This window comes from Schistocerca nitens, chromosome 7, assembly GCF_023898315.1.
Source record: "Schistocerca nitens isolate TAMUIC-IGC-003100 chromosome 7, iqSchNite1.1, whole genome shotgun sequence".
In the NCBI taxonomy this organism is placed as follows: Eukaryota; Metazoa; Arthropoda; class Insecta; order Orthoptera; family Acrididae; genus Schistocerca; species Schistocerca nitens.
The window spans coordinates 95422988-95442194 of record NC_064620.1 but is presented as its reverse complement, the minus strand read 5'-3'; the positions used below and the strand labels follow the sequence as shown (position 1 = coordinate 95442194).

Here is a 19207-nt window from a genome sequence, read left to right as displayed (position 1 = left end):
GTGTTTCTCTGATTTTTACAATGAAACTCTCACATATTTTGGGTAGCACCTTGTACTGACCAGGGTAACTGTGGACCACCCTCTGTATGAGGTAGGACAGAACAGCTCGCAGAACGTGCGGTTTGCATTACGTCGATGAAAGATAACATCGTGGGGGCCTCAAATATAGGGCACAGCCACCAGAGTTAAATGAACAGAAATGTCATGGCTGCTATTTAAATTACTGGCCACGTGAATTAGATGATCACATTGTTTACCCAATGGTACCCCACCATCGTGTCAGGTGCTGTTGCTCTATGACAACAACAAATGCAGTCTGGCAATGTTCATTCTCCTCAATGCCTCGGCACCCTAATGCAACCACTGTGACACTGTACAGATAATCAGGACTTAGAAAAGACAAAGTATGCCCCTCCTGTGTCCAGTGATGTCTGATGCATTACTGTTGGGTCACTTTTCTCTGCTGCTGCTACTTCAATGAAGCCTCCATACAGAATCTGTGCTGCTCCAGGCATCATCACACTTTTGTGTGTGTGTGTGTGTGTGTGTGTGTGAGAGAGAGAGAGAGAGAGAGAGAGAAAAGGGCCCACTTCCTCAATCAAGGCACATGATGTGACTATCCTTGCACAGTCTAGTAAACAATATATAGGTTGACTCTTACACATAAGATTAAGTACCCAGCCACTTTTTACAATGCTATTTATTTATTTAAACAGCACTGTTACCATTTTTGAACCAAAAGGTTCATCTTCAGATGGCTAGTTCACGTTTTACATTATATTTCGTGTTTTGTTTCCCCACCTGACGAAACGTCCTTGGGGTGGTGATGCCCTACAACGAAAATAAGATGTGAGACAACGTCTTTTTAATTGTAATTGTGCCTCACGACAATTTTAAGTGATGTAGACAAATTATTATTATTAAATGAAAGATGTTTTGGTTACGTAAACAAATAAATAGCATTGTAAGAAGTGGCTGGTTACTGTAATATTCTGTGTAAGAGTCAAACTATATTTTGTACACAGCCACGGGCTCAAAATGCCAGTTTTTGACAAAATAGAACTAGTAAACAATGTTTGTCCTCCAAGTCACTAGTCATGTGCATGGCATTGGGTATTCAGATGAAAGTTGTGGATTCATCTACACCACAGACTCAATACAAAGTCAAATTCCAACAAACTCTGGTAGACCTTTATCTTTATGTGCCAAAACATTATGACCACCTGCTTAATAGCTTGTTAGTCCATCTTCGGAATGAGAGTTTGTTGGTAGGTTTGTGGAGGAATGTGGCATTAGATGTCTATGCAAGGGTCATGTAATTCGCTTAAATAAGGGGGACACTGATTTGCGTACAAGGTGATGGCACCTGATAGCGACTGAGATGCGTTCCACTGGATTTACATCAGACGAATTTTGTCACTGAGAAATCAGTGTGAGTTCACTATAATGCTCCTCAAACCACTGTAGCACGGTTCTGGAACCAAGACAAGGACAATTATACTGCTGAATGATGACATCGCCGTCGAGGAGGACATCGAGCACAATGCGATGCAGGTCGTTTGCAGCTATCAGCGTGTCTTCGAATACTGCCAAAGGTCCCATGCAAGAGCAGGAGAATATCTCCCACAGCATAATACTGCTCCCAGCAACCTACGTCTGTGGCATGCTGTACGTTTCGAGCCGCTGCTCAACTCAATGATGGCATCTGTTGAGACGACCGTCGAGCTGGTGTAGCACAAAAATGATTCACCCATTTCTCACTGACCTATGGTCTCGTGCCAACTGCAGTCGTAACTGACAATGTTGCTGGGTCAATACGTGCACATGTAGAGGTGGTCTGCTGTGGAGCTCCACGTTCGACAGTGTACGATGATTGGTGTGCACCAAAACACTTGTGTGTGCACCAGCATTGTGCTCAATTAAGCAGAGATGCCACAGGTCACTGTCTATCGTACTTTACACAGCAGACAAGCCTCTGAACCCGACATTCTGTGAAGAATCGCGGACATCTGACAATTTAGCAGCTAAAGGTAGTTTCACCGTCCTCATACCTCTTTGCGTATACACCAGTGACAGTAGCATGTGAGCATTTGACTAGCTTTGACATTTTCAAGATACTCTTTCACACACTCTGCATAATAATTATCTCCCCTTTGTCAAAGTCGCTTATCTAAATGGATTTCCCCATTTGCAGCCCATATCTTCACCAAGGTTATCCGCCGTACGTGTCTTCTCTGTTTACACACTTTTGTTACTGTGTCAAGTGCCCACAATGCTACCAGGCGGCATCCGACATCGCGATGGGCAGTGGTCATAAGGTTTTGGCTGATCAGTATGTAAAACATCTCACAAAGAACCAACATTCAAAATTGATTCTGAAAGAGGAATATGCAGCATAATCATTGGAGACAGTCGGTGGGTTGGTCGATTTGGGGGAGGGGACCACACAGCGAGGTCATCGGTCCCATCGGATTAGGGAAGGATGGGGAGGGAAGGCAGCTGTGCCCTTTCAGAGGAACCATCCTGGCATTTGCCTGAAGCAAGTAAGGGGAATCAGGATGGCTGGACGTCGGTTTGAACAGTCATCCTCCCAAATGCAAGCCCAGTGTGCTAACCACTGTGACATCTCGGTGTCGGTGTTGTCGACGACTCAGGTCATCGGGCATTCTGTCAGCACCGTACTTGCGCGATATATCGTGCAAGTGCCACGCTGATATCCAACAGACCGCCCCACAACCCGATATGTGATTAGATCGCTGGGAAAGCCTGAAGAGTTACATTGGTGATGTTACTTAGAGTTGTACTGAAACCTCCGCATAGCCAAGCACGTAGTACCACATTCACTGCACGCCACGTCCACGGTGTTGCAATCTTAACTCCACAACTGCACCCGGAACATTGTAGCCTACAGCCGTCGTCAATAGCTTCGCACTGTTTGTACCTGTGCGGACAGGGGCTGCAGCGTCCACTTGAAGCAATAGCGGCTGCTGGCATCGGCGGCGCGCCGAGCCGTGCTGGCATCGGCGGCGCGCCGAGCCGCTGTGTCCCTCAGACCCTTCTTGCGGTGCGTGTCGCGGGCTACCACCGCCACCTCCTCGTCCACCGTGCTGTCCGCCAGTGCTGCAGCAGGCCGGCGACGACGGCCGGGCCCAGCTCCTCGCCGCCGGCGTCCTCCCCCCTGAAAACACAGACAGCGACTCGTGACTACAAGAGACTACAAAGTCTACAAAAGATCACACGGCAATACCACTGTCTACAACATAGTCCATATATAATATATACCGCGCATGTCCCTCATCTCTACCGAGTTAACGCTTGAAACCAACATCTCAGTCACGTGACTCGGGGCAGGAAGCTGAGTTCCATTCATTACAATTACACACTGTGTAAAGTGGAGCTGACAGTTACAGTTTCTCTCATTTATAACTGAAATCATTACTGATTTTGACACTTCAACGAACTGTAGTCTTCTTACATATGTAGTAGTCCAGTCAACCTAATTTCTCCAAAATTCCTGATAATAAAGCAGTGGTTATCGTTTCTACATGTGGTTAAGTTGAAATGTATTGACAGTTCTTTTAACAAGTGACAAAATGAATGTTCCTTGGTGAATACTTTTTATTTTATTTTGCACTGTGGATCTTGTACTTCACCGCTTCCACAGGACTAGAAGACAAAATAACAATTTCGAAAGCAGCATTAGTTTTCTCCCCCACTAGGGGCCTCCCGGCCAACGATGCCATACGCTCATTTCCATTAGTTTTCTAACGATTCCACAATATGTCTGAAATGCTTAGTAAGCTTTTGTAAGAATGGAAATTCGTTTATGTGCATAATGTCAGGCATTTACACAAATTTAGCAGAGATGTTTTCTGACTTTTGCTTTATCTAGTACTGACACTGGAACGATATCACGATAGGTGATTGATTATACTGATATAGTGAGCTAGTCGTCTCAAAAGCTTAACAATTCACGAACTTTTAAATCCAAGGGTCAACATCCAGCCTAACTTTCAACTTTTAAACTAATTCACTTATACAACTAATATTTTGGGTCAATTCTAGTGTGCGATCCCACACTCATCTTCTGTAATATCCTCCAAGATCCTCGTCACAGCTTTTTGAGCATCTTACGTTGTTTGAAAATGGTGTCCCTTGACCGCCATTATGACTCTTGGAGATAGAAAAAATTCGATTGGAGCGTTATCTGGTGAACAAGGTGGCTGTGGTTGGCTGTAACAGATCGGCTGCCACATTTTTCCAGAAAAAATTCGATCGGAGCGGTATCTGGTGAACGAGGTGGCTGTGGTTTGCTGTAACAGATCGGCTGCCACATTTTTCCGTGTTTCCGCTGTTGTGGTGTGAGATTTTTGGGGACCATTTTTGCACAAATCTTTCTCATACCAAGATCTTCAGTTATTATTGAACCGTTTCTCGACTGATGTTCAGTTCTTCTGCAATCATTTTCACGGATAATCTTCGATCAGATCGTATGAGTTCATGCACCCTGGACAAGTTGACATCCGTCCGTGAGGTTGATGGTCGTTCACTGCGGTCTTCATCTTTAACATTCATTCGTTCTGCCTTCACTAAATATTTTATGCCAATGAAAAACGTGATCTCTTGACATAACCTCCTCTCAAAAAGCCTTCTGAAGCTTACCGTAAGTTGTCGTCGCGTTTTCACCCAATTTAACGCAAAAAGAAATGGCATACCGTTGCGTAATATTATGCGGTTCCATTTCCGTGACGAGACACACAAACACGTATTAACTTATTACAGCACAACTCACGACTCAACAGTTGCATCGTGTGCCGCTAACTTGACGTGCAATCCTCAGGCACGTGCAGTATTAGCATTTATGGTGCTTTGCCTGCTAGTCCTGACTCATAGGAGAGTGGGGGGAATCTTACGGATAGGCTTTTCGTGATCGACGGAATTCGTCTAGGTCTTTTAAGATGGGTGACTGACGGAGGAATGCACACATACCCTCGTCGAGTAAGTCGGAACCAGGAGATTTGGGTGGGTCAGGCGGAGGAGTTTCGCACCGACCCGAGAGGGACGCCTCCGCCGAGCTTATAGACCAAGGTCAAAGATATTGTGCCTACGCAAGCCTGAAGGGTTTTAGAACTCCTCCTCGAAATGCTCCACATCTTGCAAAGAAAATCAGTCTCATTACTTTATTGACGCACCTCGTACACCGCAGTAGTTTTAGAGAGGAATTACAAATGTAGAAATGGTATTACGTTTCAGTGTATATAACTGAAAAAATCTGATTCTTCAGTTTCTCCCTGCGTATTTGTTGCTCTAACAGTCCACGGGTATACTGCCGGTTCATAGTGTCCAACGGGCACAATATTTCGGCGATCAGACATGTCGCCATCGTCAGGTGCGCTGACGAACTGAGCTCCTGAGGGCGGGCGGCCGATTTAAATCCCCTCCCCCCGCGGGCCACACTCTTCGCCGTCCGCGCCAGCGAAGACGTGGGCGTCGGAATCTGTCGTAGCGTCGATGTGCTTGCTACGTCCGCCCTGGCCACCAGTTCGTACTTCTTGCTGAGTCTTCTTAATTACATTCAATGCCGGGTCCCAAGCCTTGCTGAGATTGTAGCCGCAATCTCGGTTGATAAGATCTTCCCTGGTGCGAATTTCAATAGCCTCCCTTATAACGCTGTCCCAATATTTAGAGGTCTGAGCCAGGATCTTGGTACGCTCATAATCCATCTCGTGTTTCTCGGACAAACACTGCTCTGCTACCGCCGACTTATTTGGATATTTCAGTCGTGTGTGCCTTTGATGTTCTCGTCAACGATCTTCGATGGTGCGTACTGTTTGTCCGATATAAGTCTTCCCACACTCACAGGGAATTTAGTATATGCCGGCCTTCCTCAAACCGAGGTCATCTTTCGCACTTCCCAGTAATGCCCGTGTTTTATTGGGCGGGCAAAAGACGGTTCTAACTCGGTGTTTCTTTAATATACGGCCGATTTTTCCGATAGTGCGCTACTGTACGGAAGTTCGTCAGCGCACCTGACGATGGCGACATGTCTGATCGCCGAAATATTGTGCCCGTTGGACACTATGAACCGGCAGTATACCCGTGGACTGTTCGAGCAACTGCAAAAATAATTTACATGTGAATCATGAAACCCTGTAATCTGCAACTGCAATTTACCTAAAGAGGTTAATTCCAGTAATCGATTCCAATTTTGTAGATGTTCGTTTGTCATGCACTGGCTTTTCTTTTAGGATCTAGTGTGTCGGTTTCTCCTCATTTTGTGCTGCTCTTTTGTATTTGTTGTGATTCGTTTAATTTTCCCGTTTCATACATTCTAGTTTCTCCCCCCGTCAAAACCCCAACTTTCCCGCGCTTCTGCCGTTAGATTCAATGATTAACATAAAATTAACGCTATTTTATAACAGCATGACTTCACAATGTGCTATACTGTAATGCAATTTAAAGGTTCTCTGTGCTTCTCTAGTCGCATAAATTACGAGAATACTTCTTACCAGAGATGAAAATTTGTTTTAATTCTTGTTCTTAATTGTTTTCGTTATCTTCTTCGTTTCGACGTAATTCATGACTAAGTAAATAACTGCGTGATTGTCATTGTAATTTTATCGTCTGCTACATTTGTACGCACATACACAATATGACCCGTTGCTTTCATAGATTGATTATACGTAGCGTCTTTGCCTTAGGTATGACGTCATTGCTCAAAGCAGATGTGGAACCGGACACTAGAATTTATCCGAGGTTTTCGTCACTTTACCTTATCTGTATGACACAAAAGAAGACTTGGCTGACCATATGTGAAGGTCTTTACTTCTGCATCTAGTAAAAAGTAAACAGTTGATCAGTAACAAAAATATCATAAATAGTGCACTATAAATACGTAATGACATACTCAGCCGGCCTATGTGGCCGAGCGGTTCTAGACGCTTCAGTCCGGAACCGCGCTGCTGCTACGGTCGCAGGTTCGAATCCTGCTTCGGGCATGGATGTGTGAGATGTCTTTAGGTTAGTTAGGCTTAAGTAGTTCTAAGTCAAGGGGACTGATGACCTCAGATGTTAAGTCCCATAGTGATTAGAGCCATTTGAGCTTCGTGCCAGAGTCACGTGACTTAGATGTTGGTTTCGGTGACGTTATGCGCAATCTATGTTATCTATGGTCTATGGTCTAATACATACACTCACGACACTCTCTGGTGTGAAAGTAGTTTCCATTTGACAGCTGGAGCTATACTAGCGCTCCAAGCGGTGGCAAATCAGAATCACATGCGTCGTTAGGATAACGTTTATTTTTAGTTATTTTATACTTAATCAACGAAACAGCTGTTACAATTTTGCTTTCCATGTATTATTAAATTATTAAGAGACGTGAATTATCGTGGAATACATTTAAACACATCCTAATCACACCGATTCACCGACATAAGCTGCAACTTATTTATGAAGAAATACTATCGAATATCAACAATAGAAAATTCAGGATGGAATGGAACAACATTATGAAAAGGATCGTTGCTACTCGTTATAACCGGAGATGCTGTGTCGTAGATAGGCACAACAAAAAATTTGAAGAAGACCTTCGTCGGAGATAAAACACACACACAATGACCGCAGCTTGGTGTGACCTCAAGAGCCAGAGACTGCATTCAGGTGTGTGTGTGTGTCCGACGAAGTTCATTTTCCGATAGTGTTTTTGTTGTGCCTATCTGCAATTCCCCCCATGAACCATGGACCTTGCCGTTGGTGGGGAGGCTTGCGTGCATCAGCGATACAGATGGCCGTACCGTAGGTGCAATCACAACGGAGGGGTATCTGTTGAGAGGCCAGACAAACATGTGGTTCCTGAAGAGGGGCAGCAGCCTATTCAGTAGTTGCAGGGGCAACAGTCTGGATGATTGACTGATCTGGCCTTGTAACATTAACCAAAACGGCCTTGCTGTGCTGGTACTGCGAACGGCTGAAAGCAAGGGGAAACTACAGCCGTAATTTTTCCCGAAGACATGCAGCTTTACTGTATGATTAAATGATGATGGTGTTCTCTTGGGTAAAATATTCCGGAGGTAAAATAGTCCCCCATTCGGATCTCCGGGCGGGGACTACTCAGGAGGACATCGTTATCAGGAGAAAGAAAACTGGCGTTCTACGGATCGGAGCGTGGAATGTCAGATCCCTTAATCGGGTAGGTAGGTTAGAAAATTTAAAAAGGGAAATGGATAGGTTAAAGTTAGATATAGTGGGAATTAGTGAAGTTCGGTGGCAGAAAGAACAAGACTTTTGGTCAGGTGATTACAGGATTATAAATACAAAATCAAATAGGGGTAATGCAGGAGTAGGTTTAATAATGAATAAAAAAATAGGATTGCGGGTAAGCTAATACAAACAGCATAGTGAACGCATTATTGTGGCCAAGATAGACACGAAGCCCATGCCTACTACAGTAGTACAAGTTTATATGCCAACTAGCTCTGCAGATGATGAAGAAATAGATGAAATGTATGACGAGATAAAAGAAATTATTCAGGTAGTGAAGGGAGACGAAAATTTAATAGTCATGGGTGACTGGAATTCGTCAGTAGGAAAAGGGAGAGAAGGAAACATAGTAGGTGAATATGGATTGGGGGGAAGGAATGAGAGAGGAAGCCGCCTTGTAGAATTTTGCACAGAGCATAACTTAATCATAGCTAACACTTGGTTCAAGAATCATAAAAGAAGGTTGTATACATGGAAGAATCCTGGAGATACTAAAAGGTATCAGATAGATTATATAATGGTAAGACAGAGATTTAGGAACCAGGTTTTAAATTGTAAGACATTTCCTGGGGTAGATGTGGATTCTGACCACAATCTATTGGTTATGAACTGCAGATTGAAACTGAAGAAACTGCAAAAAGGTGGGAATTTAAGGAGATGGGACCTGGATAAACTGAAAGAACCAGAGGTTGTAGAGAGTTTCAGGGAGAGCATAAGGGAACAATTGACAGGAATGGGGGAAAGAAATACAGTAGAAGAAGAATGGGTAGCTCTGAGGGATGAAGTAGTGAAGGCAGCAGACGATCAAGTAGGTAAAAAGACGAGGGCTAATAGAAATCCTTGGGTTTCTGCGTAGTCCAGTCTCGATCTCAGTGCTTCGGAAGTTACCGTCATGTATTTAGCACAGGAAGTGCAAAATGGCTAAGCAGGGATGGCTAGAGGACAAATGTAAGGATGTAGAGGCTTGTCTCACTAGGGGTAAGATAGATACTGCCTACAGGAAAATTAGAGAGACCTTTGGAGAGAAGAGTACCACTTGTATGAATATCAAGAGCTCAGATGGCAATCCAGTTCTAAGCAAAGAAGGGAAGGCAGAAAGGTGGAAGGAGTATATAGAGGGTTTATACAAGGGCGATGTACTTGAGGACAATATTATGGAAATGGAAGAGGATGTAGATGAAGACGAAATGGGAGATAAGATACTGCGTGAAGAGTTTGACAGAGCACTGAAAGACCTGAGTCGAAACAAGGCCCCGGGAGTAGACAACATTCCATTAGAACTACTGATGGCCTCGGGAGAGCCAGTCATGACAAAACTCTACCATCTGGTGAGCACGATGTATGAGACAGGCGAAATACCCTCAGACCTCAGACTTCAAGAAGGTGTTGACAGATGTGAAAATTACCGAACTATCAGTTTAATAAGTCACAGCTGCAAAATACTACCGCGAATTCTTTACAGACGAGTGGAAAAACTGGTAGAAGCCGACCTCGGGGAAGATCAGTTTGGATTCCGTAGAAATGTTGGAACACGTGAGGCAATACTAACCTTACGACTTATCTTAGAAGAAAGATTAAGAAAAGGTAAACCTACGTTTCTAGCATTTGTAGACTTAGAGAAAGTTTTTGACAATGTTAACTGGAATCCTCTCTTTCAAATTCTGAAGGTGGCAGGGGTAAAATACAGGGAGCGAAAGGCTATTTACAATTTGTACAGAAACCAGACGGCAGTTATAAGAGTCGAGGGGCATGAAAGGGAAGTAGTGGTTGGGAAAGGAGTGAGACAGGGTTGTAGCCTCTCCCCGATGTTATCCAATCTGTATATTGAGCAAGCAGTAAAGGAAACAAAAGAAAAATTCGGAGTAGGTATTAAAATTCATGGAGAAGCAGTAAAAACTTTGAGGTTCGCCGATGACATTGTAATTCTGTCAGAGACTGCAAAGGACATGGAAGAGCAGTTGAACGGAATGGACAGTGTCTTGAAAGGAGGATATAAGATGAACATCAACAAAAGCAAAACGAGGATAATGGAATGTAGTCAAATTAAGTCGGATGATGCTGAGGGAATTAGATTAGGAAATGAGACACTTAAAGTAGTAAAGGAGTTTTGCTATTTAGGGAGTAAAATAACCGATCATGGTCGAAGTAGAGAAGATATAAAATGTAGACTGGCAATGTCAAGGAAAGCGTTTCTGAAGAAGAGAAATTTGTTAACATCGAGTATAGATTTAAGTGTCAGGAAGTCGTTTCTGAAAGTATTTGTATGGAGTGTAGCCATGTATGGAAGTGAAACATGGACGATAACTAGTTTGGACAAGAAGAGAATAGAAGCTTTCGAAATGTGGTGTTACAGAAGAATGCTGAAGATAAGGTGGGTAGATCACGTAACTAATGAGGAGGTATTGAATAGGATTGGGGAGAAGAGAAGTTTGTGGCACAACTTGACTAGAAGAAGGGATCGGTTGGTAGGACATGTTTTGAGGCATCGAGGGATCACAAATTTAGCATTGGAGGGCATCGTGGAGGGTAAAAATCGTAGAGGTAGACCAAGAGATGAGTACACTAAGCAGATTCAGAAGGATGTAGGTTGCAGTAGGTACTGGGAGATGAAGAAGCTTGCACAGGATAGAGTAGCATGGAGAGCTGCATCAAACCAGTCTCAGGACTGAAGACCACAACAACAACATATCTGCAATTCAGCATTTCCGCTATATGGTGAGTAGCAACTATCCTTTTCATAATATTGTTACTTTCGAATATATGTTTGCAGCTTACTCCTCTGAATGCAAGAAAATACAAAAACATATTTCATGCTTGAGAAGCATATATTTCTGTGGTCTACTGTTATTATGACATTCACTATCATTGGCCCTTAAAAAATTTTTATGAAGTCTAATGATTCGCCCATTCCTACACTTCACTCGACCTTCTAATACATGAATATTGTTGTGAATGTAATTACTTTTAGTTCAAAAGATTTTTGGCACAATTGTGGAATTGGTTTCTTCTGTGCTGGAAAACGGTTTTATTGCTTTTGACGATTAATCGTCTCGTCTATGTGGTTTTTCCTCAAGCGACATTTGGGGTGACTTATTTGCTACCTTAAATAATGTAGCTCTTACATTCCATATGGGTTTCCTACGTTCCACATTCACTGATTTGGCTGAAAGTGTAGTGAACAAAACTCTGCTTTGTTGGGCAGATATACCAAGTTTGTCTGCAAAAGGTCGGGTCTTCTGCTACTTACTAGCAATTTCTTGTTATTAAAGAAAAGCGACATTATTCAGCAAACGCCTGTACGTTAGAAGAGAGTCGTAAATCAACTGTCCCGTAATGTATCGTTTCGTACCTCCCAGGTCCTTACAAAACTAAGCAATGACAAATGTGGCGTCATTTTTTTGTTATTTTCAATTTTTATGGCACTACGCACAATCCCTGCCGTAAAACATATGTTAAAAATCAATATAAAATTTAATATTCGCTCTCATCCGATACTGTAAGAGGTGAATATCTGTAGTTGTGATTGTGGACATAAAGTCGCCTGCAGCAAATATCACCTGCCCATCAACACACAATTAATAGCATGCACTGTGCCTCTCGCTCATCCCCACCCTAGTCGAAGCAAGGTCTTTTTTCTATTTTTTTTAAAAGAAGTTACTTTCGAAGTAAATTTCCTTTTTCTCAAGATGAATTATGTTATGTGTGGATGAATTTCTTATCTCATGGAGCTTTAGGCTCTCATTCAAAATTTAGCACTTTGAGGATCAGCCACTCAAAAAACGCAGAAACCATCCATTTATGTAATTTTTTAAAATTTTGCTATGTACTATGTGTTTGATGTATCTTAGAGGATAACACACGCTAAAAGAATGCAAGCTTCGAGGTTAGTTATTCATATTTATTTTACTTCCTTCATAGATTCCAAACTATGCAATACACGACGGAACATTTATTCCGTTAGGAAACCCACGAAATGTTCGGTGCACAGCAATGAAATTTATAATTGTGCTTGTCAGAATTATTCAGCAGGTGCGATAGAAGCTGTACTCTTTAAGATCCTGCCTAACCACACCTTCGGGAAAAACAGCAAAAAATTTTGACGACTAATACAATTATAGCTATACTGTATGTATAATTAATTTAAACTATTAACTTTTTGTATTTGTATGCTCGCGCTGTTTAACTGTGAAGTTGTTAGATTACCTACATCACATGTCCAATTCTTTGAATATCTCCTGTCATTGGCTGGCGAGATCATGTGATATGAGCTATGACTAGATGACAAAAGCGCATCGCGTAGTCCAGTCTCGATCTCAGTGCTTCGGAAGTTACCGTCATGTATTTAGCGTAATACGAAGGTACGCCGCAATGCACATGTTGCCGCGCACAGAAAGTCTTCCAAAAATGCGTTGTTTTTCGTTGGGTTTCATTCCCGGAAGTGCCGGGAATTCTACGCCGGTGTAGACTTCTATTACCATTCAAAAAGTAGAAAGTTTTACAGCTCCGAGGGAAAATACATTGTCACCTAACAAGGAAAAAACTTACCTTCTCCCGGGGTTTAGTGTACTTCCATCCGGGAAAAAGTGCATTTTCACCGGGGAAAACGTAGTTTTTAACTGGGAAATCTGGAAAAATCGGGAATTTTTTTTTTCTTGTGCAGAAATGGGACTACCTTCACATCCCTATCTGAAATTCCTTCCTCGTGTCAACATCCTCTGAAGCGGTCATTTTAGCTCGAATTTTTAACTTTCTGGACTTTATACTGTTATGTCTACACACAGTTTCAGTAGTAAACTGCCCTTTAAAAAATTAGTACAAATGATTTTATTATCTCAGATTAAATTTCACAGTAATATACTACCCGATTCATATTAGCAACTAAGGGGAATAAGCCGTTTGTTAATAATCCAACTTTGAAATTTCGTGATGTGAACTGTGCAGTCGTGTTGCCCCCACATATTCTTGAAAATTTACCTCTTCCCTATTTCTGAAAGGCTACAACATTTATTCATTATGATCACCTAAATGATGAGCTTCACTTGAGAGCAAACCGAAATACTGTTCGTTACATTTTTTCAAAGTAATTGGGTTATAATTAACTAAAATTTAATTTATATTATTGTACTTTATATTCTTTGGAATTATGCGTGGAACCATGTAAACTTGTCCTATAAGTTACAACTCATAGGGCAATACATGGCCTACTTTTTGATACACGTAACCAAAATTATTTCATGACTTGTAATTGTTATTTTGTAAATCTCAAATTCAATAATGCAGTCGATTGTTTTGTTTCTATATAAAGGCAAGTGGCGCATGAGCCACGAGGTTCGCCCGTCTGCATTATTGTCCTTCGAAAGTTGTTTTGTGTGCGAGTCTTTCGGGGCCTGCCGGACGGCCAATGTGTCTTCCACCAATGCGCATGGTTATCAGCAGTGCTTTTTTCTAAAAGATAAGTTTGAGGGTACTCCGACATTGGATATAATGCAGCGAAAATTACTTATAACTGAAGCATTGGATAACACTCGTCTGCTTTTAGCCATGACGTCATCAACATGTCTAACTAAAAAAAAAAATAAAAAAAAGTATCGGACTATTCAGTTGACTCCATTTCGAAGCTGCGGCAACCGTTCTCGACAACTGAATCGCTGGCAGCCAGTTCGACAAGCGTGTATTGCCCTCGCCCGCTAATAGTTGGCGATGGTCGTTCTAAACGGATATGCGATATTATATAGGTTAAAATATGTTTTCGGTAATATTTCCTTGTATTGTTTTGTATGTCGGAGGGTTGATTGGACTCACCTGTTTCATTTGAGGTGTATTATAGGTCAGTTGAAGTGTACCATACCATTTTCTTTTATTGTTAAGGGGTTGATGGGAATCGCCTACTTCATTTGAGGTGATGTAAACTGAAGTGTGCGATACCACATTCTCTTGTTTGGGTGTTTCTCGGTTTCGCCTACTTCATTTGAGCTTAGAAATGCTTGAAAAGTCAATGACATCGCTTTTCCCACCAACACTGGTATCGTTCGTATTAGGTTACCAAGAAGCAAAAAAGGAAATAAAAAATTTACGTCCGTGAAATAAATCTTTGACACTCTTCCAAGTTCTCAACATCGTAAAAAAATTTCTTTGGCGACGAAAAAGTTTAGGGGTGTGCCCCCCCACCCCAGCGTTCCCCCAGAAAAACAGCACTGGTTATCGGTCACAATATATGACAAGAAAAGTATTAGACTCTTAGAGCGATTCTTCGCCAAGTGTTTAAAAACTGTCTTTTACGAACAATATTACTGTACGTACTGTTATGAAGAAATCGTTTAGGAGACACTTGCGAAGTTACTCGTGCTTACCCTTTTGAGTGTAGAACCGGTGGTGGAGACTCGGTTGGGTCTTTCCGTAGCAGCCTTGGCAACTTGCTCCGGCAGGATGGGCTCCTGGGCGGTGTACGTGTTTGCTCGGGCGTGCCGCTTCTGTGGTTCCTCGGGAGGGTCGGGCTGCGCGGCGCGCTTCTTTCGCCCTCTTCTGACGACGGGCGCCTCTGGCGGTGCGGCTGCTGCGCGTTTCCTGCCTACGGGTTTGCGACCGACGGGCGGTGTGGCGGGAAGGATGTGACGGCGCACCGGGTTCTTTCTTCGTCTTCCGAGCGGCGCCCTGGCGGCATTCCTCACTTCGCCGTTCGTATGGCAGTCATTCGGCGCGGAGTCGTCCAATCTGTCATCTGGTGTTTTCAAGTTCTCCCCTGCCGTTCCGTCCTGTGAGGTTACTGTGGTCACGACTGCATCTGATGCAGCCGTTGCAGGGCTGTTGACGTCGCTTTCTGTAGTGTCACTGTTGGGCTGAACTTCAGACGTACACACCACTGTTTCTTCCCGGACTGGATCTTCAGCCAGGAGAGCTTGTGCTCCAGCTGTCAGAGTTTCTCCAGTGGAATCGGGGGTAGCTATCGTTACATCTGCCTCTTCGTCAGGTTTCTGTGATTCGCCGTCGGCATTTTGAGGACATTCGGTCGGCGCTAGCTCCTGAAGGGCGACCGACGGGGACGCCTCCACTATTTCGGAGAGCTGCGCGGTGGAATCGCCGACCGACAGTGTTTTGGCCGCGTAGCTGTGATCGTCGCTCAACTTGCAGCATTTCAAGTCGCAGTCCAAATGGAGCGCGCGTTTGCCGTGCTGCACCGAGCATTTCAAAAACGGCGAGTCCCTGCCGCTGTCCGGGGGCTCGGCTTTGTCGTCCCTCTCGTAGCAGGCCATCATGCTGTCCGGGTTGTTGAACTCGATCGCCTTGAGCTGCCACTCTGAGCGCTGTTGCGCCTCACCGCCGCTGTATTGGCACAGGGCGCTGGTGTCGCTCTCCCCGATGGCGGGGACGGCAACTTGCGGCACTGGCGCCTCGAACACTGATGACGGATCAGGGTACAGGAAGATGAACTTCTCTGTTGGCGCCTGGGGGACGCCCGACTCTTCGTAGACCGGGGCGACTGCCACCGTCAAGGGGCCCTGGCCGGCGACGGCGTCCGCTGGAAGCAGGGCTGTTCCTGTAAGGTCCAGCTGCCTGAACTGGCAACTCACTTCCAAGCCGTTCACTCTCATCGCGATCGGGATTGTACTCGAAGCGGGCACGTCGTGGCTCTGTTGGACAGGTAGTTCGTGATGCTCTCCTACGGGCAATTCGTGTTGCTGTTGCGAGGGCAGTTGGTGTTGCTCTTCCACGGGCAGTTCGTGGTGTTGTTCCACGGCCAGTTCGTGTTGTTGTTCCACAGACAGTTCGCGCTGCTCTTCCACAGGCAGTTCGCGCTGCTCTTCCACGGGCAGTTCGCAATGTCCGTCCACACTTTCTCCGTACTGCCCAGCGTCTGTGCTCTCTGGCGAAGTATCTGAGAACGACGGTTCTCCTAAGTGTACCTCGGGGCCCACGGCCACCTGTTGCTCATTTTCTTCAGTTTCCGATAAGCTCTCGTAGCCCTGCTGCTGGGCCGCCTGGCACAGTAACAGCAGTGGATCGAGCGCTGCGGGTGTCTCCGCTGCAGCTGGCGGTGTGTCGTCGGCGCGTGGGGCCGACCCCGGCGGGGAGGTGTCCCCATCTCTGCCGACGTACATGACGACCGCCCGGCTGTTGTCGGCATCCGCTGCTGTTGGCTGGTTAGCCGTCACTGTGCGCAGCACCGAAGAGCGGTCTGCGTTGCCGACTGCTCCACTCCCCTGGCGGCGACAGGGCTCGTACGCAGGGGCGACGAGTGGCTCTGACACGGCGGAGCTCTGAAACAAAGAAGGGAAAAAAGATGGCTTTTAATACGGCGACTGCCATCTCGTCAGGAACGAGATAACAACAACTGACGGGGGCGTCAAGGGGGCTAGGACGTCAAACGAGCCGACTTGGAGCAGGAGAGGCATTACAGGACATTTTAATTTCCACTGTCTATACTTTTACAATTAAATTCATAAAACTTTGTCAGCTTCACCAGGAAGGATTCAGGATTCACACTCATTGCACTGGAAGATCGAAAACATAACAAAATAATTTTTTTTTACGTGTGAAATTTCATCATTCGCCACTTACTAATGGCTGCATTTGTTGCTATAGGTACACTTTTCTTCACCAGTTAGAGAGATTCTTCGATGAATTTTGCACAACATGCAAACCATACTTACAGGTGTATGTGTGGTGTCACCGCCAGACACCACACTTGCTAGGTGGTAGCTTAAATCGGCCGCGGTCCATTAGTACATGTCGGACCCGCGTGTCGCCACTGTCAGGATCGCAGACCGAGCGCCACCACAAGGCAGGTCTCGAGAGACGTACTAGCACTCGCCCCAGTTGTACGACGACATTGCTAGCGACTACACGTACGAAGCCTTTCTCTCATTTGCCGAGAGACAGTTAGAATAGCCTTCAGCTAAGTTAATGGCAACGACCTAGCAAGGCGCCATTTGTACCATTGCATGTATCTCAAGATAGTCTCACTTGTATCGTCAAGAATGCTGTATACCAAAGGACGATATAAAAGTTCAGTGTTCTAGTAGCTACGTTCTTTTCTTTATCACATTCATTACGAATCCTGTTCCAGACTTCGCGCCAGTCGGCGTGTGTGTACGTGTGCCCTGTCGGCTACCCGTCACTGTGGACTGGCTGCCTTAACAGTCCACTACAGTATGAAACTCTAGAATTTATTTAATTTATGAAAAAACGAATGAGCTGTTATATTTTAAAATTCATGTTAAGAAAAAGCACAAATTTTCTAGTTAATTACCTCTATTTTTACCACAGTTTTTTATAGATTTGTAAAATTCTAGAGTTTCATACACCTTTGAGTATGGTTTGTGTGCTGTGCAAAATTCATCGAAGAATCTCTCTTACTTATGAAGAAAGATGTACCTATAGCAACAAATGCTGCCATTAGTAAGTGAAAAAAATGATGAAATTTCACATGTAAAAAAAAAATTTTTTTATGTTTTCGAACTTCCACTGCTGTGAGTGTAAATTCTGAATCCTTCCTGGTCATGCTGACAAAGTTTTATGAATTTATTTGTAAAAGTATAGACAGTGGAAATTAAAATGTCCTGTGATGCCTCTCCTGCTCCAAATCGGCCCATTTGACATCCTACACCCCTTAAATAAATAATGCAGCACATTTGTTCCCCTAAAATCGGGTTGGTTTTATTCGTGATTCCAGTATGCCATATTATGCCCTATTCCTTTGGCTACAAAACAATATTTTTCAACAGAATCTCCGTCCAATGCAACGGCCTTACTCCACCTCACTGCGAGGGCCTTTTTACCCACATGGTACCACTCAACGGATCGACATCCGAGCCAACATCTTTCTGCATCAATAACTTCCCCATCATCCCGCGGAGTACATCCTTCATTGGGCCAAAGAGATGGAAGTCGGAAGGTGCGCCATCCGGTCTGTAGTGTGGATGGGGAAGAATTAGGTTAGGCTAGGTTCAGCCCAACGAAGTCTTGTGAGCTCCTCTCGGGCCTGCAGACACATGTGATGCGTTGCGTTGACATGGAGAAGTTCATCTGAATTTTTGTGGCGACGAACACGCTGAAATCTTACATCGCAGGAGTCACAGCTGTTTTCGGCTGCCCGGCACGCGGGAGATTGACATTGTTGCGATGATGACACGCCTCGCCCGACGACTCATCGTGTTTTTGTTTACGTCAGGTCTCCGTATACATTCTGCAAGCGCCTATTAATATCTGCGATGGTCTGGTTTTCCCTCAAAATAAACTCAATAACAGCTCTCTACTTGAAACGCATCTCCATTACAGACGCCATTTTGAAGGCTACATATCCCCGCCACCTAAACTATGAAACTACAGAGGTTGGTTGATTTTGGGGAGGCGACCAAACAGCAAGATCATCGGTCCCATCGGATTAGGGAAGGAAGTCGGCCGTGCCCATTCAAAGGAACCGTCACGGCATTTTCTTGAAGCGATTTAGGGAAGTACCGAAAACCTAAATCTAGATGGCCGGACGTGGGTTTGAACCGTCGTCCTGCCGAATGCGAGTCCAGTGTGCCAACCACTGCGCCTCCTCGCTCGGTTAGCTATAGAAGCTGACTGAAGCGGGATTTTCCACGATGTTCCACAACAAATTCTGCACCTTTTAAACCGAAACTGGACAAGAAAAAAAATGTGTTGCATTACTTATGGAACGCCCCTCGTATAACAAAAAGGTTTCTAAAAACCAGATAAGAAAACACTCATAACAAATGAGTTTTATTTACAGGACGCAGGGTGTCAGACAAACGTCTAGTACAAGTAAATTTTATAGGTGAGGGGGTACAGTAAACAGTCGTATTTTATTGGGTATTTTTGTTCCGTCGTTGCAACTTCCCCCATGAACCATGGACCTTGCCGTTGGTGGGGAGGCTTGCGTGCCTCAGCGATGGTTCCTGAAGAGGGGCAGCAGCCTTTTCAGTAGTTGCAGGGGCAACAG

At 44.4% G+C, this 19207-nt stretch overlaps 1 protein-coding gene across 1 annotated transcript in view; it reads right to left on the bottom strand.

The window, feature by feature from the left end:
* The window catches only part of LOC126195487 (uncharacterized), a 101601-nt gene extending 85243 nt beyond the window's left edge, over positions 1-16358 (bottom strand). The window contains exons 1-2 of the mRNA XM_049934115.1: positions 14613-16358; positions 2942-3178 (exon numbers count right to left, since the gene is read on the bottom strand). Of these exons, the coding sequence (XP_049790072.1) occupies positions 2942-3178; positions 14613-16358 (1983 nt within the window). The remainder of the gene's footprint in view (positions 1-2941; positions 3179-14612) is intronic.
* Between the last annotated feature and the right edge of the window lie 2849 nt (positions 16359-19207).